The 26,149-nt window shown below is 40.1% G+C and overlaps 2 protein-coding genes across 2 annotated transcripts; one reads left to right on the top strand and one right to left on the bottom strand.

Annotated features, from left to right (window-relative positions):
- Positions 1-1,676: 1,676 nt before the first annotated feature.
- On the bottom strand, positions 1,677-24,705 carry LOC117785307 (protein CBFA2T3). Its single transcript, XM_034623250.1, has 6 exons — positions 24,635-24,705; positions 10,985-11,217; positions 4,664-6,056; positions 3,782-3,961; positions 2,665-2,790; positions 1,677-2,561 (listed from the first exon to the last, which is right to left on the bottom strand). Exons 1-6 carry the CDS (start codon positions 24,635-24,637, stop codon positions 2,256-2,258), a joined length of 2,241 nt encoding a protein of 746 aa, XP_034479141.1. The 5' UTR covers positions 24,638-24,705; the 3' UTR covers positions 1,677-2,255.
- Positions 15,017-17,279, top strand: LOC117785306 (vesicular glutamate transporter 1-like). The gene is made up of 6 exons (XM_034623249.1): positions 15,017-15,033; positions 15,353-15,599; positions 15,701-15,937; positions 16,096-16,755; positions 16,810-16,995; positions 17,057-17,279. The coding sequence occupies exons 2-6, from the start codon at positions 15,366-15,368 to the stop codon at positions 17,207-17,209; spliced, it is 1,470 nt and encodes a 489-aa protein (XP_034479140.1). The 5' UTR covers positions 15,017-15,033; positions 15,353-15,365; the 3' UTR covers positions 17,210-17,279.
- Positions 24,706-26,149: the final 1,444 nt, after the last annotated feature.

Genomic DNA, 26,149 nt, shown 5'->3' on the forward strand with positions numbered 1-26,149 from the left:
TTTATACTAATTACGATATAAGGAGTTCATTAAAGGTGAAAACTTGAGATTTAAAATTTTGAATTTTCGAAATTTCAAAGGGGGGACCCTTAGCATCTAAATCGAATCTTGGTCGAAAATAATAAAATTTTCTAAATAAACAAAATTTGAATGCAGATTGAATTAAAATGCCAAATCATGATCAAAATGACATTCCGCTTGAAAATCGGTAAAGTATTGCCAAAGTTATGAGAGTTCGAAGTTGCTTAAGCAACTATTTAATATTTATTTAAATTATTGAATAACAGAAAATGTTAGAATATGTGTTTCAAATTTTATACTCTTAAGAACTTAAATATTTTTTTAAAGGGCAATAATAAATATTGTTATTAAGAACCAAAATCAAAACGACCATCTTAAGCCTGTTTACAGGGTATGCACATGCAGCGAAGCCTTTGATAAGCGTCGCTTTTCTTTAGGGTCTGCTGTTATTGAAGTTGACAACATGTCCATGTCTGTGGCTGGTTGAGCTGAGCTGTGGCTGCTGGCGATAACAAACGATAACTGCATGTTAAATAGAAGCTAACGAACGGAGCAACAATGTGGCTGGGTGGCAGGGTTTAGTGGGGAGGGGGTGTGGGTGAAGCAGTCAAGTCAGGAACAAACAAAATGGCAGCATATGCTGGCCAGAGATGAAGGAGGAAGTTGAATCAGGAAGTTGCTGGACGTGCAGCTATTTGAATATAAGCCCGCCTGTCACTCCTCACCGGCCACAGAGGTGGCTTTAGAAAATCACTCAGGTAGCAAAATGCCATCATCATCATCATCATCATCGTCATCATCATCATCTTTTCTGTGCTCCACATTGTCCAGTGTAGGGTTGAAGGGGTTGCAAAAAAGCGCACAGCAATTTCAGACAAAAGCAAAGTTAAGGCAAGCTGATCCTGAAGTGTCTGCAAACGTGTGTATAAGTGTGTGTTGTGTGTGTGTGTGGCAGCCACAAGCCATGTGCGTTTGTGTGCAACAAATGTTGTGGACGCCCCAGGCGAGGCAAGGCACTAACGAGCTTTTGCTTGCTTGCAATGCGACAGCAGCAGGTGTGCCACACACACAGACACTCACACACACATACGACCACACACACACACACACACACGCACACACAAGTGCACACTCACATGGCACAGCTGAGTGACGATAATTGAAATTTCATCACAGTAGTTTGTGGTTTTGTAGCACAGACACCCACACACACACACACACATACACACACACACTCCCACACACACTAATGCGCAAATTATAGCAGCAGAGCTGCAACAGAGGCAACGGCTGCCTCATGTTGCCAGATTTTAGGCTGCATCCCATGAAAGTTGAATCGAATTGCAATCGTTTGGTTTAAAACACTTTATTTCTTGGTTTCTTTTAGCCTTTTTTGTAGTTGTAACATTTACTTTACTTTTGCTGTTGCTTTTGGTTTTCATTTTGTTGTTTATAGTTAAAGTACATTTAAGTATTGATTTAGAGATATAATAAATACTAATTAATAAATTAAATACGTATATATATATATATATTTATTTATATATATATAAACAATAAATTAGACATAATGATAGTATAATAATAATAGTAATAATATTTTGTTTATAATTATAATAATAAAAACTACTATGTTCAGTTTGTTTTCTTCTTCATTTTTGGGTTACCTATCGACTACTTACAGCTTTTCTTTAACTTTTCTTTCTTTTAAATAGTATTCTTTTCATGTAGACTTGAAGGGGTGCAAATATTTATATATTATTTTATTTTAATTAGCTTTCAAGTGCTCACACAGTATTTAATTGAATTATTTGAAGCTTGGAAGTGTGGAAAATGTTTTGTTTTTTTAAATTAACTAAAAACCTCATGCAAAATAATAGCTGGAATAATTTAATCGATTTTCCACACAACCAACTAATTTAACAGTATTTCGATTTTGTTTTCCATAAATGCAAATGGAATTTTTGCAAAAATGTTAAGAATGCAAATTACATTTCTATATCATTTACTTGAAGTATCTTTTAGAAAACTATTTGGAAAATTGTGGTAACTTGTCTTCCTTGCTTGCTATTTTTTTTTTTTTTTTTGGTTAAGGTTTACTTTAGTTGAACTGCATAGCTATATGTAGGTTTTGATATAATCGTTATTACTTATTCATATTTATTGGCGCCCAATCGCTTCGATTAATTTGACTAGCACAAATACTTCTTCTTGGGTTTCATCATGCGAATGCGTCATTTGGAGCCCAGCCCATTGGGCACCAGCGCACTGGGCGTGCCAGCACCCACAGTGGCGCCTCCTCCGGCGACTCCAACGCCTCCAACGCCTCCAGCTCCTACGCTGCCACCTGCTGCAGCTGCAGCCGCCTCCCGAACGCCGGCAACAGCTGCTGCCTGAAGATGTGCCGTTGCAGCGGCTGCAGCAGCTGCTGCCGTGGGAGTGGGTGGGGATCGGGTGGCCATCGCACTTCGAAGGCCGCTGGCATTGGCCGAGTGCAGATGCTTGGCGCTCAGCTCGCTGGCCCGTGAGTTGCCGCACACCTGTGAAAGGTAGACAGAGACGCAGGGAGAGAGAGAGGGGAGTGCCAAAAAGAAGCATAAGTTTCAAACTTGTGGCAGCTGGAAAAGTGCTAGGTTAACCCACCTGGTGATGGCTATCCCAGTCCCTGTATTGACACGAGGCACTGCAATAACGTGCCATGTTGCAGCCGGAGCAGGTTTCCGTGGCCTTGCGACCGCAGTTCCAGCATTGCTGTTGCAAGTTGCTGCCCTGCAAGTGAAAAGATATTGTACCAATTAGTTAAGCTTCAACTTTTACTTTCACCCTTTTGAAAATTCAATAAATTAAGTTCGAATTAAAAACCTTTGCTTTCAAATGCCTACAAAATTCTTAAGAGATTTGAGAAAATTAAATATTTATTAAATTGAATTAAAATATATTTTAATTGAATAAAAATGCAAAAAACAAATATGTTTAAAAAAAATAAACCTCTAACATTTAAGGAACACCAACATTTCGAACGGCTGTTTTCAAAACCATTTCTCTTCAAATTCTCTAGAGATTTCTGGAACAGACCTGAGTAAAAATATTGTCAGAAATAAATCTATAAATTGACCTTAAACAGAAAAGATTTCTTCTATACATATTCAATTAAATTTCTTAATATAAACATACAATTTTTAAGAAAAATCCATACCCAGAAATTAAATAAATAAATTAAAACTTATATTAAAAATAATGAAAATGCTCGATTTCTATCGTACTATTATATAACTTTTTTAAAAGAAAAAATAAATATTTTACATCAATTCAACATTTTTAAAATAAGATATTGATAAGATATTAAAATAAGATTTATATTGATACAAATGCTTAACTAATACGATTTCTTTCGTCTTCTAATTGAACGTTTTTAAATGACAAAAAATATACATCAATCGAAAATAGATTTCAAATTGTGTAAATATAAAATTAAAATTACTGTGGAAGTTAGTCAAGACTTGATTCAAAATCAAACCAAATATTTCTCTTATAATTCTAACTCTTAAAAAAAATTAATTTGATTGTACTTAATTATTATACAAAATAATGGTATTAAAATGGAAATTCTAACTCTTAAGAATAATTAATTTGAATGTACCTAGTTTTTATACAAAATAATGGTTTTAAAAATGGAAATTCTAACTCTTGAAAAGAATTAATTTAATTGTGCTTAATTTATATAAAAAATATTGTAATTATAAATGGAACTGTCACCTACATTCTGTGCACTGGTTATGGATGGCGACTTGTTGTCCAGATCGCGCTCTCCACTGGAATGACGGCTCATCTCCATGAAGAACTTCTCCATGCGCAGTCGCTCCTGGGTCATGATCTCAGCGGCGCGTGTCTCGGCGGCAACGACAGCCCGCTGGATTTCGATGACAGCCTGACGCTTGACCTGAAATCGATGCATAAGAAGTTGATTAATAGTAAAAAAATTGAGATTTAAAATTTTGAATTTTCAAAATTTCAAAGGGGGTACCCTTAGCATCGAAATCGAATATTGGTCGAAAATAATTAAATTTTCTAAATGAACAAATTTTGAATGCAGATGGAATTTAGAGGCCGAATTATGATCAAAATGACATTCCGCTTGAAAATCGGTTTAGTTTTGATTAAGTTATGACAGTTTGAAGTTGGTCAGACTTCAGAGTTAGTCACTTTACAAGTCAAAATTTCTATCCAATTCTTCATGATTTTTTACAAAAAAATGAAAGGCTTCAGAATCAAGTTTAAAGTGTCGTTTTATACTAATTACGATATAAAAAGTTGATTAAAAGTGAAAACTTGAGATTTAAAATTTTGAATTTCCATAATTTCAAAGGGGGTACCCTTAGCATCGAAATCGAATATTGGTCGAAAATAATTAAATTTTCTAAATGAACAAAATTTGAATACAGAATGAATTTAGAGGCCAAATCAAGATCAAAATGACATTCCACTTGAAAATCGGTTTAGTTTTGATTAAGTTATGACAGTTTGAAGTTGGTCAGACGGCAACGACAGCCCGTTGAATTTCGATGACAGCCTGACGCTTGACCTGAAATCGATGCATTGAGGAGCTGTGTGTGGAGGGAACGGTTCACAGTGATGAACTCACCTGGGTGACGGCATCTTCGGCATTCCGCTTGAACTCGGCGACCTTCTCTTCGGTCTGGCGACGCAGCTCGGCAAGTGCAGCGGGAGTTAGCTCCTGGTTGCTGCCACCGCCATGTTGCGGCTCGATGCCACGCTGCTGCAGGATGGTGATGGCCCGTTTGGTCTTGTCCACCATCGCCGAGATGCAGTTGAGCATGGTGTGTATGTTCTTCCACTCTTCCTCGCCGCCACCGCCAACAACACCAACACCAGCAATAACGGGGGCAACTGCATTGCTGGCAGCAGCAGCATTGTTGTTGGCGCGTGCCACTTGGGGTGGTGCATGTCGCAGGTCGCGCTCATCGCGTTGCATGAAACCTGCTGCCACTGCCACATCGCCAGCGGCAGCTGCAGCGGCAGCGCTGTAGTCAAAGGCGAGCACGGGGTGGGAGGCAGCCGGATGCATGGCCATGCGTTTGCTGGGTGGGGCATAGTTGGTGGCAGTGTTGGCTGTGGCGCCACCGCTGGCCATGTACTCGCTCCACTCCTGCAGGCCGTTGTGTGCCCCATGCTCCATCATGGAGTCCGACGAGCGACGCTTGAACAGTGCCCCACCGTTGGCATTGGCTGACGCCGCCTGTGGCGCCTCCAGTTGCACGAATATGTCGGCAAACTCGGCGCTTGCCACACCGTGTGGCGTCAGCTCCATCACCGCCTGCTCGTTGCTGGTCACATATTGCAGCGTCGACTGATTTGTGGCACGTGCCAGGGCCATAATCTCGCGTTGCATCAACGCGACGCTGTTCTTCAGCAGCGGCATCACATACGGTCGCAGTGGCAGGTTGATCGCCTCCTGCAACGCCAGCCGGAACTCCTCCAGCGATATCGCACCGCTGCACAGCGACAACACCAATGCCCTCACCCTCTCACTCACCTCCGGCTGGCCCAGCTCCTGCGAGAATTGCACCAAGGCGCCGAGGAACTTGCGCAGCTTGGACAGCAGACGCGCCTGCTCCACATGTGCAGCGGCCGCAGCTGCTGCCGCGGCGGCCAAGGAGGCGGCATGTTGCGACCCCGGCGTGGGCGATGTGGCAGAGGTGGCGCCTCCGTTCACAACGGGCGAGGCGCTGGCGTTGCGCTGTGGACGCTGATGTGGATGCAACTGTTGTGGAGGTGAGTGCGGTGAGCGCGGTGCAAGGCTGCGCGAGAGATCTGGCGGTGAATCCGGCGGTGTGCGGCAAAGGCGATCCCTCTCCCGCTCACGCTCCCGCTCCCTTTCTCTCTCTCGACTGCCATTGGCTGTGCTGACTGTGTTGTTGTTGCTGTTGTTGTTGCTGGCGGAGATGGACATGTCTTTGCTGCTGCTGGAGCCAACCGAGGAGGAGGTGGAGGAGCTCTTGTCGCCGTTGCTGCTGCTGCTGTTGCTGCTGCTGCTGCCGCTGCTGTTGGCTGCAAAAGGAAGAAGGAAACAGACTTGGCTCGTTAGTTAACTCGCAATAAACAACCAAGAGAAACAAGTCTCACATAGAGACAGAGACAGAGAGAGAGAGGAAGAGGGAGATAGGAAGACAGGGAGACAGGATGTGCAGGCGAAGCGCATTACAAATGCATTAGAAGCTGTTGTAGCAGCTCAAACTCGGAAACTGCAACATCAGCCATGCCACAAATATATTTCTCTCTCTTGACCACAACAAGCTACAGCACTTGTCTCGTCCAGTCCGGTCATGTCCCATCCTGTACGGTCCTGTTCTCGGCACAGTAGGTTGCAACATTAACAAATTTGTTTGAACATGGGAAATAAATTAGCAAACATTTTTGGGTGCCATTTGCCAGGGAACAAGCACCAAAAGCCCAGCCAAGCAAGCAAATCAAGCGCCACGCACTAATAGCATGCTAAGGACACCGAATGCAGGGATGAAGAGAGTAGGGAATGAGGAGAAGGGAGGGCAACATGCCTAGCCATGATCCTGCCAAAGCAACAGCAACAACAACAGCAACGCACTCGACTGTAGCTCAAAAATGAAAAGCTTAACGGAAAAGCCGCAGTGCGCAGATGGACGAGAATCGAGTTGATGATGACAAAGGGCGGATGGGCGGGAGGAGGAGAGGGGAATGCACAGCAGTTGCCGGCCAGGCGACAAATGACAAAGGAAACGTTTACGCTAATGAAATGAAACAACTTTGCACCTTAAAACAGACATAAGCAAGGTTGCTCCGTTTCTATCGTTTCTTTGGCAGCTATATGATATAGTAGTCCGATCCAAAAATAAAAACAAACTTGTTCTGCCTATGGTATCCAGGAAGCTACATACCAAGTTTTAAGTCTCTAGCTAACAGACGGACAAACAGACGGACAGACGGACAGACAGACGGACATGGCTCAATCGACTCGGCTGTTGATCCTGATCAAGAGAATATATACTTTGGGGGTCTGCCACGCCCCCTTCTGCCAGTTACATTCATTCTGCCAAACACATTATACCATTTTCAATGGGCTCAGGGTATAAAAAGAGATACAGGCCTGTTTAGGTTATCACTGCCACTTTAAGAGGATTTCTAAAAATGTATTTTCTGACTTTGCATTTATTCGAAGTACTTTAAAAATATTTTTTTTTCACTTTATAATACTTAAATTCACCAGCTCAAGGGGAATTCAGTATGCATAACATTTCCAATGAAATAAGAACAGGTTAAAGATCGTCACTTTCGATAAAGCTTGCCAAAATTTAAAACCGGAATAGCAATGATAATTTCAATAAAAATTTAGATTTACAACAAAAATCAGTGCTTTGATCTTATGAATCTAAAACAGAAATAGTCCTGTTAAATCCTATATAAATCCTATATATACATCAAAATATCTGTCCGATAGTTATCAGAGACCTTATAAAATGGGTATAATAATATTTTAACTTAGATTCGTTTAAAAAAATACTTATAATAATAAAAAATTGTCCATAATACTAAACTATACTATCCTATTGATAAGAAAAATATTTTATGTTCATAAATTCTAAATTAATTTATTTGTATTATTCGAGCAATTATTGAAAGAATTATTTTATATCAAATAAAACAGAATAGTTTTACCATATTTATTTAAAATATACTTTATATTATATAATTTAAAATTAAATATACGTATTTTTGCTAGTCTAATGACAACCGCATCTTAATTTAATTCTGTCTCTATCACTTCCTTTTGTTCTTATGTCTTTCTCTATCATTTTGACTTGCTGTGAATTTTGCAACGGAAATTCGGTTTGCAAATGTTTTGTCGCCTGTTTTGCATTGGCGACCAAACACACACACACACACACACACACACCACACACATACAAACTTTGTTTGCACAAGCTAATGGAAATTGTTTATATGTGTGTGTGAATTTGTTGGTTGGTGTGGGGTGCAAATGTTGCCACTGCTGCTGCTGCTGCTGTTGTTGCTGTTGCTGCTGCTGCTGATGACGATGGCGTTGGCGAAGTTGATGGCAACCAGTCGATGCTGCTGTTGCCGCTGTGGCTGCTGCACAGTTTGCTTTTGTGATAATGATTGTGGATACAGCTGCAACTGGCTGTGTTTTCACAGCCATTCAGGCACGCCAATCGAAGGACGCACACACACACACACACACATACAGTTGGAGAGTGAGTGAGAGTGAGAGGGAGTTGAAGGCATCACTCAACTGAGTTGGCGGCGGCTTATCAAACGCCAAACATAGACAATGATGGATCACATGATGCCGCCTGCCCTGTAATTGGCTGCTATGCAAAAAAAAAAAAAACACAAGCAGATGAAGAAGAAGAAGAAGAGGCAGAAGCAGAAGAAGAAACAGGCTAACTAAGTACAACAGATAGTGTATCTGTCGTCCACTCTGTAAATGTATCTGTCTATGTATCTATCTATCTAACTGAGTATCTAACCGACTGTGTACAATTGTAAAATATTGCATTTGGTCTGGGGCTTAAAACTTTTGTTCGGCCCCCGCAAAAACCACAACTGACCCAAAGTTGTACCCCTGGGAGCCTGCGGACCAGCTGTGACGCTGTGACTGCGCACGAAAAATGTTTCGGCCACGAAAAACTATTTACGAAAATTTTGTGTTGACAATTCACATATTTTCTAAAACATAATGTTGGCCATTTGTGTGAGTTTCTCTGCTCTGTGCTGCTGTGTGTGTGTGTGTGTGTGTGCGTGGGAGGCTTAAGGGGGCGTGGCAATGCGGCACTGTGGGAGCCTCAACGGCTGGCGCAACATCAGCATCAGCAGCAGCAGCAACAGCAGCAACAGCCATCGATTTAAGGTTACGTATACGCAGCATGGGCCAGTGGCAGTCTATATGTGTGTGAGTGTGTTTGTATATGTGTTCGTATGTGTGTGTGTGTGTGTGCGGGCAACAGAAATTTGCACAGCTGCGTCTCATAGATTGCAGTCGAGCGCACAAAACGAAACGTTGGCAAGTTTAGTTTCTGTTGTTGCTGTTATCGTTGTTGTTGTTGTTGTTGCTGTTGTTGCTGGCATAGTCATTTGGGAAAACAATCATTTTGGCAAATATTCATCATGCGCTGTTTGTGATTATCATCATCATCATCATCATTGGCAACAGCAGCAGGCGGCCATAATGAAGTTTGAATTGTTATAGTTGTTGCTGTTGCTGTTGCTGTTGTGGGCGTCTCTGCAACACACAGCAAACATTTGTTAAACAAAACTTCTACTTCTTCTTCTTTTTTTTCAAGTGTTTCAGTTTTGAATGTTAATTAGAGACAAACATTTGATAGAATTTAAGCGCCTTAAATGCAGAAAGAGCACACACACATCAATGGCCTGGGAATTGACACAGGTACGCACAGCAGCAACACAACCACAAAAGCAGCAACAACAATCAAAGCAAAGCACACAAAACATCAGCCCCTAAAAGCAGGCAACGTTTTTTCCTAGATGCGGGTTGGCATTGTTGTTGTTTTTATTGCTGTTGCTGCTGCTGCTGCTGCTGGGAATACCAACAGCGGCTGTTGTTTTCTGGGCTAGCGTACAAAAAGAAGATGGAAGTAGAAAAACCTTGTAGCACACACACTCACACACACACACTCACACACAAAGTTTTGCTGTGGGTTCTGCGGTGCCAGCAAACAGTTGAATCAAACAATTTGTAGTTTTACTTTGAGTCTGAGGCGTTCAGGAAGCATTTAAAAAACAGAAAATTAACTGGCTATATACTCTCAATGTGAGCGGGTTTCTCTCGGGAACGATGTTAGATTAAGATGAAATCTCTAATTTTATTTCATTAATATTAAATCAATTGTTCAAGTTTTTATTAGATCTTGAAATAACATGCGATCATGGTTATTATCAGTTCGTTTTAAACTATAATAATGAGTATTGTATCCACTTCAAATGAACTATCGAACATGTAATTAAAATATTTAATACAATTTATTTAACAATTAAATTTATTGTTGAATTATTTGATTTCTGCTGTGCTATTTCAGGTATTTTTGAATTAATATAAAATTAAAAAAAATATATATATATTTATTCTATTTAGAACTCTTTTATTTAAATAATACTGGGATCATTTATAATATTTCTTTACGAATATTTCGATTATATTATATCTGATTAGGTTATCTATAACGGGTTGTCACCATAAATAAACTCATGACTAAAAATGTTTTTACTACTGCTTTCTGGTCGTCCTTAAATCTTTTTTATTTATACAATGAATTTAGAAGTTTGCTTAGTTTTTGACTTTTCGTAATAATTGAAATATATTTTAAATTAAACAAAAAATAGCAGACAAATATGAAAATGTTAGACACAGTATTTTAAAGCGACACAAGAAAAATAAAATATTTTAACAAAAGTTCTCCCTGGTAACAGGATATCTAATAAATAGCAACTCAAACCAATCTCTAACTCTCTCTTTCTCTGTCTCTCTGTATCGCAACATTTTGGTTTGTTGTTGTTTCGTGCTCTTTTTCCCCGTCACAATACAAGCAAAAGAAACACACACGCACACACACACACTCACACACACACAGAGACAGACAGGAGGAGAAAGCTACACGCACACAGCTGTTGGCATTCACACCATCAATCGTCGTGCCTGTCGCTTGGCTGCACTTGTGCTTCCAATTCCAATCCCAATCCCAATCCCAGCTCGCAAGTCCCCAATTAAACGCCTTAATGTATGCCAGGCATATCTCCATTCACACTGCCACACATACAATCACAATTCTCCCACTTGCCACTTGCCACATGCCACTTGCCACATGCCACATACCCCTTGCCCAGCTCTCATTAACAGCTCTCATTTCGAATTCCCATGTGCTGTCCATGCCACTCACCTTTAAGCCGTCGACTAATTGCAGCCGCAGTCGCTGCTGTGTTCGCTGCCGCTGCCGCTGCCACGGCTGCTGCTGATGAGGCCGCTGACGATGACGCGGATGAGGCAGCTGTTGATGTTGCCACTGCGACCGCTGCCGCTGCTGCTGCTGCTGCTGCCGCTGTGGCCGCGTCATATGCGTCCTTGTCGGTAATCTCCTCCTTAATTATCGCTTTACCATCGAGCGCCATCTGCAAATAGTCGCAAATTAGTTGAGGAATTTAAACAACAACAACAACGCCCCAACAAAATGTAATTAGAAGCAGGCGGCCAATACAGCCAGTACAACCTGTACAGGTTCCCATGCATCGATCAAAACAGAAAACATCAAGTGACAAAGTTCTCACATTATGATTTCAAATTATTTGATTTCAATTTGATTAAATTGTTGTCTGACATGCAAATTGGGCGTACAAACAACAAAGACCTTGCACTTCCCTCCATTCCTCCCCTTCCCTACCACCCTGCGGTTGGGGGCTTGGGGGTCCGTGATTGGGCCTGTGACTGCGCCACATTATGGGCAGCTGTAGCCCGGCCTTAAATGCAATACTGTTTAGTTGTCCCAACAGCAATGTGGTACCAACAATGGGAATTGTTAATGCCGAGCTTTATTTCAATTGTTTTGATTTAATCGGGAGCTAGTTGCTACACCCTTTTAGATTGTCCAAGGATATCAATAGAATATATTAATAATTGAATTGCACGCTATTAACAAAGTTAGAAACATAATAAAAAGAGTAAGCAGCTGAACAAATAAAAACATTTTACAGCGGAAATGTCTGTAATTTCTTAATAGTTTAATTTATTTTGCTTTTAGGTAATACAAAATATTACAAGTTCTTAATTGAAGATTATATTTAATAAATATTTCTAAATATCCTTAAAATATTACAAGACCTCTTTATAAATTCTGTGGATATTTAAATAATGTGTTTATGTATTTGTTTACTGAGAGTTGGTTAAAGGGTATTTCGTATATATGCAATCCATGATTTTTCAAATAAATATAATATAAATATTGTTTTTTTTAAATATCCTTAACAAAAAGTATTTAAAAATTAATGAAATGGACAGTGATGGAAAAATATTACAAGTTCTGAATTGAAGATCCCATTTAATAAATATTTCAAAATATCCTTAAAATATAATAAAATCTCTTTATAAATTCTGTGGGCTTTTAAATAATATGTTTATGTATTTGTTTACTGAGAGTTGGTTAAAGGGTTTTTCGTATATATGCAATCCATGATTTTTTAAATAAATAAAAATTTTTGTTTTTTTTTAAATATCCTTAACAAAATTATTTAAAAATTAAAGAAATGGACAGTGATATTTTTCCATCACTGTCCATTTACCAATTTAGTGGCCAAATATTGATAACTGATATGCCGTAAGGAATATTGACGGATTGAAGTTGTTGAATTAATTTAAATTTGTTGTAGTTCCTTAAATATTGCTCATTAATATCAGATAAAAAAATAAAAAAAATATTTAATAAAATTATTTTACATAAATACATTTTTTAAATTAAAGAAGTAAATATAAATATTGTATTTGTTGCTATAATTCGTGTGGAAATTGCAACACTTTAATTGAGTCAATTGACGTGCATGGGTGTGTGTGTGTGGTTGAGTGTGTTTAGGTGAGTGTGTGCATTGTCTTTCAACGCAATTGATGTACCACAATCACCCTTACTCATTTGAGGCAACTGCGTGCCTTTCAACAAGGCAACAAGGCACTCAGTGTGCACTTACCACCTATTGAATGAATCTCATGCCTCCCACCCAACCGCACAATTGTACAACCACCCAGCCACCCAGCCACCCAACCACTCAGATACAGCACCCTTTGGCACGCACCTGCTCATGTTCATGTCCGGTTCGGACCCATGTCGAGTGAGCATGGGGAAAATTTGTTGATTTTTATCACTAAAATATGTAAATACCTGGGCTGGAACTGTGGGAGTTTGTGCAGCTTGCCGACTGCATAAACAAAAGCGCAAAGGAATAAAAAGCCAAAAAAAAAGAAAGAACAAGAAGCGGAAGGGGAAAATCTGCTCATTTTCATTCATGTTTTGGATCTACAGTCACCTCAGCCCTGTTGGCCCCCTTTTGGCCACAATTCAATTGGCCGTTTGAGGTGTAAAAACAGTTTTTGGCGCAATGTTTAAAGTCAATCGTCGCACTTGGCCCGAAAGGGGGATACTACGAGTATTACAAATATGTGAGAGAGACATAGATGATGAGAGGGCGAGAGAGAGACAGAAAGAGAGAGAGTCAGATGTTGAGCAGCTGTTTCGCATCACGCAAATTACTAAAAATGCTGCGAATGAAATTCTATTAAAAATAAACACTTGACACGGCAGCTGCCGTTTGCCAAAGTGGCAAGACCAAGAGACACATGGCGGGGGCAAGGCAACTAATGACGGATCAAGCCAGCATATGGCGTCTATAACACTTGTCAACTGTTTATTGGGGCGAAGGGGATGAAGGGGAACGATGGCAAATAACTAACAAAGCGAAACATGCGTGACAGGCGGCAACAACAAGTGTTTTGTGTGTGCGCCAGGTGAGTGGGCGGCCATGTGGGCGGTTGCCCTGAATCAGTTAATAGCTTTGGCTGTCTGGCTGTCTGGCTGGCTGGCTGGTAGCAGCTGCTTGGCAAAGGCAAAGCCATAGACCGTAGACCAACGCTATGACGAATGAATCAAATGTCAGAAGCAGTCGTGTTGTCGTCGCTCAAGCAGCTGTCGTCCTGTCGGCGGCAGCAGGCAACAACAGCAGCAACAACAGCAACAGCAGAAGTAGCAGGCTTCAACTTGAGTTGTTTCCTGCCAGTGCCCTGCCCCTCTCACGCCTGTCCCCTTGCCTGCCCCTTGGGGGCAGCCACTTCAAAGCTGCCTCAGCTTGAGCTTCAGCTTCAGCTAAAATGGAAAATGTCGCCCGCAGAACTTTTGCCACAAAACTTGGGGCAGCTGCCAAGCTGGCACAACGTTGGCAACGGCTGCTGGCGAAATTGCTAAAAGAAAAAGTAATTATTTAAACGGAGTGGAGTAGAGTGGAGTGAAGGCGGTGGAGGCGGTGCGGGCGTGCCAACTATTAGGCAAGCCGTTAGCAAAGCAATGACAAATTAAAAGCAACAATAACAACAATAACAACAACAGCAACAGCAACAACAACAGCAAGACAAAGACAAAACAAGTCGCGCATAATTTTCAATAAGGCCTCTGCACAAATCATAAAAAATTCAACGACATTCATTTAATTCGTGTGTAAAAAAGGCCAAAACCCAAAAAAAGGCCAAAACCCAAAAGTCTGCACTCGCCTGCCATTGTACTATGGGCCGAGCGGCCACTTTTGTGAACCAAAATTCTTAAAAATAGACAATGTTGTTTAATTTGATAGTACACAGAAAAAAATCATTAATCAAGTATGAAATACTTAAATAAAGCCCAGTTTTTCTAAAAAATATTTTCATTTTTTGGGGCTCTGTAGTATTTGTTTTCAGTTAGATGAAATAATTTTGGTTTCTTAGTCTTTTTTAATGTCGATTTTTAAATATCTGTGACATTTTATTTACGTATTATCTTAATTTAGGAATTATATCTTGAACACACTTATACTTAAAAAATTCAAGCTAAAATCAAGCTTTTTAAACTTGATATTTAGAATGTATTTTTTTTCTTCGTACCAACACTTATTTTTAAATATTTCTTTACAAGTTGTTTTAATTAAAAAATAATTTATTTATAGCATATATACTTAATTTGAGAAACTGTTCGTCATAAAATTTGTATTCTTAAGAGAATTTATAAAATTGCATTAATATATTCATGTTCCTATAAATACAATGGGAGCGAAGATTTGAGTATACGTCTAGTACATTTATAGATAACGTATTTTCATATAGAATTTACTTTCTCTCACGATCTTCCATAATACGTGATTCTCTCTCCTAGTTTTTTCAGTCTATATCAGCAGCTTGTTTGCGGTGGTTGTTTTAAGGCGGTGAGCAGATTTATTTTGAGAACTACTGTGTACCGATAAAGTTTTTGTGTTATTTTCAGAAAATTAATTATATTTAAACAAATTCAAAATAATGCATAAAAGAAAAACTTAGACTTGGTTGACATTATGTCACGTCAAAGATACATTCCAAAAATTAACATTTTAACAGCAAGTGTTTTTTTTAGTAACAGCTGTTAATGTAACAGTTTGATGATCAAGCACATTTATAATAATAAAGCCCTAGGACCACTAATACTGCTGATCAACTCATTGTTATTAACATAGTTAAAGCTGATTAGAGCTTTGAACCTTTTTTTAGCTGGAAGCCAAGTATGGAAAAGTTTGAAATATTGCCTGGTAATAATGAAAGACCTGCGGATGGAAATTCTTTCGCCTCTTTGGAGGACATTGAAAGGCCCCCTCTCAGAAAGATCGATAAGATCTGTAAGACTTCTTGTATGCGGAAGCGTTACACAATCGCCAGCATGGCCTTTGTGGGATTCCTGATTGCCTTCGGTATGCGATGCAATATGCAGGTTGCGAAGAACACATTTACACAAGATGGGGTAAGTAAATGAGCATCCAAAATTGCTGAAGATCTTAAGCCATCTCTTCTCCAAGAATCATAGAGGAGTCCTTAAAGATCTGATTTTTCTCGACCTTTCAGACCATCTTTATGAACTGGACCGTTTCGATGGAAAGTCATGTGGACTCAGCCTTCTTCTGGGGATATCTGGCTGCTCAAATACCTGGTGGTTTTATTGCATTCAAATTTCCGGCGAATAAAGTCTTTGGTCTATCGATTGTCAGCTCCGCCTCATTGAATTTGTTGTTGCCACTTATCATGACGCTGTTGCATGGTCATGTGCTGATTTGGTTGCGTGTGTTGCAAGGACTTGTTGAGGTAAGTCAATCATAAGATCGAAATTTAGTTTAGCGTCAGACACAAATTTAATTTTGATAAGATAAGCACGTAAGTAGAAGTATATAGTACATATATACAATTTATTTATTCATCTATTAGAGTTTTTATTTTGCTTGATTTTTTTTATGTATTTCAAGGGTGTTTTGAATTCGGCTTGTCTTGGTATTTGGCGCTTCTGGGCGCCACCCATGGAACGCACTCGCCTTGCCACATTGTCCTTCTCGGGATCGTATGCAGGCGTTTTTCTGGGTCTGCCTCTATCTGGACTCCTGGCTAATGCTTTTGGTTATAGAGCGCCATTTTATGTCTATGGCTTCCTTGGAATTATTTGGTATTTCTTCTGGATCTGGCTGAGCTTTGAGAAGCCGCGGAAGCACCCAGCAATTAGCACAGCCGAGTTGAACTTTATTGAGAATTCGTTGGAGGAATCGTCGACATCTAGAATAAGAGAGAGATCGATTGATGCTACAATACCCTGGATTAAAATCTGTAGCTCAATGCCCTTTTATGCCATCATTGTGGCAAATTTCTGTCGTCAGTGGAACTTTTATTTGCTGGTTCTGTATCAGTCTTCGTTTTTGAGGCACAGATTCAGTTTCAAGCTTGATGAGACCGGTTTGGCGAATGCTCTGCCCTTTTTAATCTTGTTGGCGATTGTGCCCCTTGGCGGCATGTTGGCGGATCTTTTACGGAAGAAGAGCATCCTTTCCCCTACAAACGTAAGAAAGCTTTTCAGCTGTTGCGCTTTTGTCCTAGAGGGACTCTGCTTTCTCCGTCTGGCACATTCCTCAACTGTAGTAAGTGGAATTTACTCTTCTCTGATTATCCTACTTATGTTTTCATTCTTGCAGAATGAAGTCATGATCGCTTTGCTTTGCGGTGTGGCATTTAATGGTCTAGCCGTTTCAGGTTACTATGTGAATTATTTGGATATTGCGCCACGTTATGCGAGTTTATTGATGGGTCTCTCCAATGGCATTGGCATTCTGACTGGCTTCATTGTGCCCCTCGTGATGGACGCACTTATTCAGGAAAATGTAAGTTAAATAGTAGTTTATTTTATTAACTGGCCTTAAGTTCATGTTACTTTCAAATCAGCCCACTGGTTGCTGGACGACCATCTTTACATTGGCCGCTTGTGTTCATTTGATTGGTTGCATCTTCTACGGCGTATTTGCCTCGGGTGAACTGCAGCCCTGGGCTGAGCCAACTGCGGAGTTGAATAACGATTGCACTCGAACCAAACTCTAGGGTCGTGAAATATGAAGGATCCATTCAATATAATGGGTTGAAAATAGAATTTTTTGATGACAAAACTTTATTCTTTGTTTATTTTATTAATATCATAAATTTGAATACTAATTTTAAATTGATTGCTGTCAAAAGTTTTACTTTATCAACTTAAAAAATCAATGTTGGTTCAGAAAAACTGACTAATAGGCCCATAGTACATTGGCCATGTGGCTGGACACCAAAGCATTTTATACTTTTATCCCTTTTGCCAACAAAAACACTCACACAGACCACACACTCACAGCTGTAAAAGGAGCAAGTGGTGAAGATGGAGGAGAAGGAGGAGGAGGAGAAGAAAGAGGAACAGTTGTGGCAGAGTTAACAAAAAGGCGCGCCAACTGTAATAACAACAACAGAAACACACACACACACACACACACACTCACAGCTATGAAGGGTTGCTAACTATAAGGGAGAGGGAGAACTGGAAGTTTTGGGGATGGCTGAAATCACAGCACAGCTGCATGTGCTTTAGCTGTAAGCTGCCAGTTCACGTACTCACTGGGAACAGATGTGTGTCTGTGTGTGTGTGTGTGTAAATGACAGCCGCGTGGACGAGTCCAGTTAACACACACACACACACACACACACACACACACATGATCCCATAGTCCCATAGTCCGGCTTTGTACAATTGTAGTTGTAGTTGTGTGTGGACTGCGTCATTATGCACAAGTGGCGCTCGCAGCCAACGCCGCCTGAAAGAGATTACTGGCGACGACACCTGTGCAACAGCAACAGCAACAGCAACAGCAGCAACAGCAACATCAACAACAGCAGCAACAATAACAACAGCAACAATAACAATCCATGTTTGTACATTTCAACAAAAGGACGTACTTATTTCAATGCGAGTTGATGTGTGTGTGTGGGTGCGGTTTGTGTGCGTGTGTGTGTGTGTATTTTACAGTAAAAAGTTTATTTTTTTTTGCAACTGGCTGCGTCAGCTGCTTCATTACACATGAAGTCTTAAATGTGAGTCTGTGTGCTGCCCAAGAAGTTATTGGAACTTCAAATGTGTAACCGTTGAATATCCTAACAAAAATTTTGAAATATTGCGAAACATTTTAAAGAATTTTACACATTTTTGTCTATTTGAATATGTCTGAAAATTATGATAGAATTATCTAAGCATTGGCCTTTTTTAATTATGTTAGGAACACATTTCGTGACTTTTTTGCCGAGCACAAAAAAATGAATATTTTAATAATATAAAATAATGTCTTAAATTTTTTAAATCGTTTACAAATCTGTTTCTATTTTATGTATACTCTAGATATAACTTAGTACAGATACTACACAAAAATTTATATTAAATTTGCTTAAACGTTTTTTTTTACAGTTTAAGTAATACAATCTTGTCAATTCCATCTATTTTTCCATCATATATCATTAATTATTCTGTTATATTTAGGTAGTATTTTATTAAGATAGATTGTTTGAATAAAATGATGATAATATAATAATTCGTGAAAGGGTTTTTTTAAATATTTATAGCTCTTCAGTTCTATATGTAAGTGTGAAAGCAACCCTCGCTAGTTGCTGATGTATGTCTCCTTGCCACAAGTGTAGATGGTGTGTGTGTCTGCAACGTGCCGCAGCATCAGCGTCATTTTAAATTACACATAACACAAACACAAACACAAAAAGCAGCAGCAACAACAATTTAACACTAGTTACCGCACGTGTGTGTGTGAATGTGTGTGAGTGTGAGTGTGTGTGTGTGTGTGAGTGTGTCAGGCATAATAAGATAATGTCATGTCACATCGACCAACAGCAGCAACAACAACAATTGTAGTAACAACAAAGAGTTGCAGCAACAGAGGAAGCAGCTCAACAGCAACAATAGCAGCAACGACAGCAACAACAGCAACAACAACATCATCAGCAAACAGAGTTGAGCGAGTGTCGCTTTTAATCGGCTTTATGGTCTGTTTTATTTTCGATATGAACTGTTTTATGCCTCGCCTGGACATTAAGCGGCCATTCAGCGAGTCAACGTTGGCGTTGCAGCTGCAACAGCAATTGTTGTTGTTGTTGTTGTCGTTGTTGCTGTTGCAACGTCGCGACGGCTAGAACATTTTACCGACTGTTGCTGCATGTTGCCAGAATTTCAATTATGCAGCTGATGCCTTGCAGCTGCAGCTGTTGCTGCTGTGTCTGTGTCGGTGTCTGTTGTTGCAACACCAAATGCAATTTTCAAACGAAACGAGGCCGGATTCTTGCCAATTGAAGATAATCCAGCTGCTTTGGCTCTTGTACTTATTGTTGTTGTTGTTGTTGTGTCTGATTGGAAAATGATTTTCAGTTAGTGCAGCACGTGCCGTTGTCCATTGTTGTTGCTGTTGCTGTTGTTGATTACTTGCGCAGCCAAGTTGTCTGCAACAGTCGTGTCGGCAAGCAGGCAGCTAAGCAGAAAGGACGTGGGGTGGCAACACATGTTGCCACGTGCCATTGACGGTGACGGTGACGTTGATGTTGTGGCCAGGGCTGCACTCGACAGTTGCTGCGGTGTCGTGTTGCTGTCGTTTTCAATTAAAAATTGCGACTGACAGCAGCTGCTGCTGATGGCAATGCTAGCACCTGTGCAATTGTTGTGCATCCAAAAGTGGCAACAACACTTGACTCTCTTCGTTTTGGGGCAGCCATTAGTGACACATGCTCGAATCGATGGTTGATGTTGCTGCGACGTCAGCAACACATGCCGGCAGCAGCAGCAGCAACATTCTTTACTCTTTTTTTTTTTTTTGTCGGACAACTAACAGCAAAAATCTGTTGCCGGCACTTGAGTTGCAGCTCAAACAACTGTGCCACATGACAACTTACAAGACGCAAGCGGAGAAAGAGATGCAAGATATGCGCGTTGTACTTCAAGCTGGCAGCTGTTGCCACTTGGCGGGCGCAGTTTTTCAGTTGCTGCTGCTGCTGTTGCTGCTGCTGTTTCCCTTGCCACTTGCAACTTGCCACTTGCCCCTTGTCCGTTCGTTGTTCAATGTTCAATGTTCGTTGTTGCCTGGCATCATCTGCGTTTCATCTGGCGCAAGAAATATTGCGGCAGCTGCGTCGATGTCGCTGTCGTTGTCGACGCCCCTTTTGCCCAAAGTATCTCTCTGTGTTTGTGTGTGTGTGTATCTGTGTGTCTATATGTGTGACAAGGTCAGCGCTGTGTCTGGAGATTGAGGCAGTGGCTGCTGCAAATTCAATTCAAATGTTTTTGGCCCAAAGCAGCAGCAGGAAATCCAACCAGACAATTTGGGCGCTTGCCAGCAAACCGGCAAGGCAAAGACAAAGGTTAGGGAATGTGAGGGGGCTGTGAGGTCTGAGAGCTTGTGGGGGTAGAAGAGGGCGCTCTGTATCTGCGCTGGACATGCCGTTAGTCGTGGCGTATGTCTTTCTTTATTTTCGCTCTTCTTTTTTTCAACTTGTGCGCACTATTTAGAAAATGTTTAAAACATAAGAGGCGACAGTTGGGGCTAAAGGATTGCCAGATAGACTGAAGGCGGAGGGGAGGCAGAGGCGAAAGGGGAGGAAAAAGTAAGGGACTATAAAGTAACACAATGAAGAGTCTGTTGAAAATGGCAGCAACACTTTGAAGAAGATGAATGAAATGTACAGCACTTAGTGCTCCTCGTACTTTACTCAATAGAATGACAGCAAATAGACAACATGACGCATGCCAGAACTGCACAACTTCTTTGCTGGTTAGCAAGTGTTAACTTAACTAGCCTGCATACGTTTTAACCCATTTCATTTGTCTCGAAACATGCTTATAATCTAAGACAGCTAAAAACAACTACCAACTACTTATTATTAATCAAAACACCAATCTCAAGAACATAACAATAATAATAACCATAAATCATTGGCTAAGCAACTCGTAAATATACAAAAAATTATAACTTTAATCCATACCAAACTTGCTTTAGACCATATCTTCTATAGCTATAGTTACGCGAAACTTACAATATTGTTGCAATTTGTTGATAATAATAGCCATAGTATGAAAAAAAAAAAACAATAAATTATTGCGATTACACTAGAGCAAACAGATTTTTAAAATAAAGAATCTTTGTCTGAAATGTTTTTTTTGTTTTAAACATTCAAAACGATTTTATTTTTTATGCATTTTAATTTATAAATTATTTTAAAGCAGTCTGTAAATCGTTTCAAAATTTAACCCAAAAAATTCCATTCATTTGGGTCTAATATTATTTTTTTCGAATCCAAGCCGTACGAAAATCTTTATCAAAGTTTTAGTTTACCTACAGAATTTAGTTTGATTTCTATTTATTTTTATATATGAGGACTTTTATATACAATATGTATTTTTAATATTCTCAAAAAACATACAAATACATGCTAAAGTATTTACGCTTAGACTGTGAATTGTTTTCAACACAATGCGAAATAATTTCAACTTTTTCTATGACATTTTTGTGTTAGCCCGAAAACATTTTCTGGCTTCTTTCTGTGCGCTGTGGCCACGTCTTTTTAATAAGCTGCCACTTGCAGCGACAACAATTTTGCAGTGCCACAACAGCAACACACACACACACACACACACACACACGAAAGAAGCTTGAAACAGGTTCAGGATGAGAATGAAAATAAAAAGTAGAAACCAAAAAAATTGTTTTTGACTTTTCGATTAAGCGTATATAAAAATACTAACATTGCGTGTGTATGTATGTGTGTGTGTGTGTTAGTTGTTGTGCTGTGCGTGACACTTTTGGCGTTTTGTTTGGCTTTGTGCTTTGAGCTTAGTTACAAATTGTTTTGTTCCTGTTGCTGTTGTTGTTGTTGTTGTTGTTAATAAGCAAATTGACTTATTTCCGGTCGCCATTGTCATTGGTTGCTGTTGTTGTTGTTGTTATTGTGCTGTGGCTCAGCTGTTTGGTGGCCAAACAAAATGGCGTCTCATTATTCAATGTCATCTAGGCGTCGTGTCGCCAGGGGGCGTGTCTCTTAATTGCCAAGGTGTGAAAATGTTGCCTCAACTTTATTTCGTCTGCTGGGGAGTTGCTGAGGGGGCAGGGGTATGGAGTTTACAGCGCTAATGATTGATTGAGCGCTTGATGGATGGCTGGGCAGGGATTTTTGGGGTTGCCACATGCCACTTGCCACTTGCCACATGCGGCATGGCACCCACTAAGCAGCAAACAACAGCTGCAATTGTCATGTGCATTTCACCTGTGCCTCTCAATGCACTTATAACGGTAATAACTTTGCCCTTTTCACAGCTATGTCTGTCAATTCCAAATGCATTCAGTGATTTTTGCTTTCAGCTAATGGTCAATATGTCAATCCAACAAACTGACAATACGCCAATCAGGAAATGTCCATCTAATGCAATATTCAATGTGCTTATTAGCCGATACCCTCAGCTCTTATTTATTAATAGCCAATTGTTAGTGGTAACAAAGTTCGCAGACTGCTAATTACTGAGTCCTTATTTAGGTAAAGCAAATTGTTGTTACTTCATTAGCCTATTGGCTTAATTTATTAGCCCTGCTCTTGCTTACAGCGCATTTTATTGTTTATTCAACTGCAAGCTGATCAAATAGATCATTTGCTATGCTGAGCCGAAACTTAAATACCCTTACAGATCGAATAGTTTGTGCATATTTCATTTAATTGCTTAATGATTGATAAAACAGTTTCGTAGTCTGAGCTTAATATTATGTAAATAAAGTACACAAAAATTATGATAATTAATATTATTTCAAAAAGGGAAATAATAATAAAAGTGATAATATTGATAATGATAATTTAACTAATTTAATATCAACTATGTACGGACCGTTAAGTAAAATAAAAGTAATAATAACTAGATAGGTCAGCGAATAACAAAAATATAAATAATTGATAATTAAATGTAATATTTAAAATTAAGAATAAAGTGTACAGTTTTAATGGACAAACCAAGTCTAAATTAGTAAAAATAAGTTGCCAGCACAAAAAAAAATAAAATAAAATATGTTTAAAGCAATTTATTATACTTAGGGCCGGTTTTTCAATGTCTCCTTAAATTTTATAAAATAGATAAGTTCAAATTTGACATTGATTTCTATACATTTTACGTCAAAATATCTGTTGTATAGTCATCAAACCCCTTAAATAGATATTGAAAAAACGGCCCTAAGTAACACTATTATAGTAAATAGTAAAACTACAACAAATAGGATATATTGACTAGCTTAAACTGTTCTTTAGATCGAATTAAATTGCACAAACTTTCTTAAAAGACATACACTTTTCAGTTTTCATTCGCATATACTAATATTTAAAAGTTAGGGTATATAGTTGTAGCTAAAAGAGCTCGCGTTGAGCCCACAAGATGTTATAATGTTTATGCAGGTGTTTTGCCACAGACGGCAGCAAAAAGGTGAAACAGCAGCTGGCTGAGGCACTTGCCACTTCCCACTTGCCACTTGCCCCTTACCGCTCTCTTCCGCTCTGCGGCAAGAGCAGATCATTCAGCAGGCGCTTCACAACAGCTGCCAGTTAGTCAAGGTTAGGCTGGTTAGGCACGCAGGGCCAATCCAGGCCAGGTAACTCACCTGGGCTCTGACTCATGCAGCTGGCGGCAGGCAGCAGCTGTTAATGCAGATGGCCCGAAGAGTGGTTAACTGCCAGCTGCAGATATTTGGCACGTGTGAGCTTAAATTGTGCTCCATTCAGGCCAAGTAGCAAACTATCTATAATTGTTGCAATTAACTGATATAATTTAAATTCTATAAGATTGCAGGATTCGTTATACATTTACATTTGTCAATTGTTTGGTTAGTAGAAGTTTTGCTTTTTGGCTGTTTGAGATACAGATACTGAGAGCAGCGGCAATTGAAATGGCAGCTAGCTGCAATTATTTGCAGTTGGGATGGCCATCAGAAACAGACGGCGGCTAAAGGCTAAAGGCATTGCTTGGCAGCAACTTCCGCATACACCACACACACAAACACACACTCAAACACACACATTCCACGGTGAATTCACTGGGGAAATACTCGTAATTTATAATTTCACACGTGAAACTGACAAAATGAATTCGCTGCAAAATATTTCGACTGGCAATGCAAAACATCCAGTTACTAGCCAAGTTTGTAGCGCTGTGTTTGGGCAAATAAAAAACAGATGCGTCGCATTTGAGATATATTTATATATATTTATCGATAGAGCAAACGTCGCAGCTGCCCAGATTCCAGATATACTATATATATATTTTTTTTTTGAGAGTGTCTGTTCTGTTTTGTTGGCTGGGACAGCTGTCGTTATCGCGGCATGAACAATCAACATGTGTTGCACACACAGCTAGCTGGAGGACAGACACACGCACACACACATACAGCCGTAACATTTGTGCATCTTTGAGATACTTTGACTTACCATTTTGAATGTTGTTACTGTAGTAGTACTTATTGTTTATCTGCAATGCTTCAATGTAGTTTGTAGTAATTGTTACTTTGGCTTAATTTACTGCATTGTTTGCGTATCTTTGAGATACATTTGCTGCGTTGACACCCACTAAAATCGCGCGCGCGCTCACTAAATGCAATGGGCGTAATTGACTAACAACCAATTGTGAATTGTGAATGAATCCAATTTACTTGCACATGATTTGTTGTTGTTGATCTATTTATTTGCTATTTATTTGTTGCTGTGAAAGCGACGCGACGCGAACAACAACAAACATTGACGGCAAGCGAAACAGAGACGCGACAAATGTACCGGCATGTCGGGCCACTGCCAAACGACTGAATGATGACTATGGAATTCCGAATCCCAAATATTTCACGCGGCACGAACTGAGAGAGCGAGAGACTGTGAGCAAAAGAGAGAGATGTTGCTGCTATTGAAATTGCTGCGGCTGTTGCTGCTGCTGCGGCGAGACGTCCGCTTAGCTGAAAGTTGAATTTGTTTGTGAGCGCCGTTTCGGTTTCAAATTGCTCAGGTAGTCGCACATGTTTCGTTTTCCTCATTCGTCTGCTGCGCTGCGGCTTCGGCTCTGGCTTCGGCTTTGGCTTCGGCTTGCTGTTTCGACTCGTGTGTTGATTCGATTGCGTTCGCCTGCATTTTGCAAGGCGCATGCGCAGTTGTTTGGTCGCGTCACAAACAGCTGTTCAGCTGCTCACACACACACAGAGACACACACACAGCCACAGCAAAGGAACTGAGGCAGGGGAAACAACAACTGCCTGCCCAGACATCGTCGTCGTCGTCGCAGTCTGCACTTCTTTTTCTTCTTCTACTTCTTCCACAGCTTCTTGTTGTTCTTCTCTTTTATTTCGCCTGGCAGCAGCCGGCATTTGGCCCCGCTGGGCTATTAACATCAGCTGCTGTCGCTGTCGTTGTCGCTGTAGCAATCGCAGCCTCCCTCTCTCCCCTCTCTCCCTCTCTGCCTCTCTCCATGCATTGCTTCGGCTCGACGGCAGCTGAAAAAATTCCTTTTTGGCAGCCGAAATTTCTCAGTTGTTGTTGTTGTTATTGTTGCTGCTGTTTCGTTTTATTTGCGCTGAAATGTGTTTCACTTGGCATAAAATTCCAGTTGGCATTGCGTTTCCAACTGCGTGCCGATATTTAAATAAATTGCCAACCAATTGTATACACACACACACACACACACACACACACACACACACACACATGAGACATGAGATGGAGTACACACCCCCGCCCTGGGGCAAGCCAGTACAACAACCCCCAGCCCAAACCAGTTGTTGTACATTTGAAAACCATTGAATTGGCCTTATGCGCGTGTTCACACCATGTCAAATGCTTAGACCCACACATAATACATATAAACCTAGGAACAACCCCCTACCCACATTCATTTCCACACTCCCACCCCCCTTTCTTTGGCTGTGTTAGCGTGTTGAAATGAGCGAGCAAATTAAAGGCGAT

This window comes from Drosophila innubila, assembly GCF_004354385.1.
Source record: "Drosophila innubila isolate TH190305 chromosome 2R unlocalized genomic scaffold, UK_Dinn_1.0 1_C_2R, whole genome shotgun sequence".
Classification (NCBI taxonomy): domain Eukaryota; kingdom Metazoa; phylum Arthropoda; class Insecta; order Diptera; family Drosophilidae; genus Drosophila; species Drosophila innubila.

What these genes read in the sequence shown, in the direction of transcription:
- LOC117785307 (XM_034623250.1), bottom strand. An exon ending in CCGAAGATGCCGTCACCCAG is followed by an intron (nt 3,962 to 4,663) that starts GTGAGTTCATCA and finishes CATCGATTTCAG; the next exon opens with GTCAAGCGTCAGGCTGTCAT. An exon ending in ACTGGGATAGCCATCACCAG is followed by an intron (nt 2,562 to 2,664) that starts GTGGGTTAACCT and finishes TACCTTTCACAG; the next exon opens with GTGTGCGGCAACTCACGGGC.
- LOC117785306 (XM_034623249.1), top strand. Translation starts at nt 15,366, where the DNA reads ATGGAAAAGTTTGAAATATTGCCTGGTAATAATGAAAGACCTGCGGAT. An exon ending in ACACATTTACACAAGATGGG is followed by an intron (nt 15,600 to 15,700) that starts GTAAGTAAATGA and finishes TCGACCTTTCAG; the next exon opens with ACCATCTTTATGAACTGGAC. An exon ending in TGTTGCAAGGACTTGTTGAG is followed by an intron (nt 15,938 to 16,095) that starts GTAAGTCAATCA and finishes ATGTATTTCAAG; the next exon opens with GGTGTTTTGAATTCGGCTTG.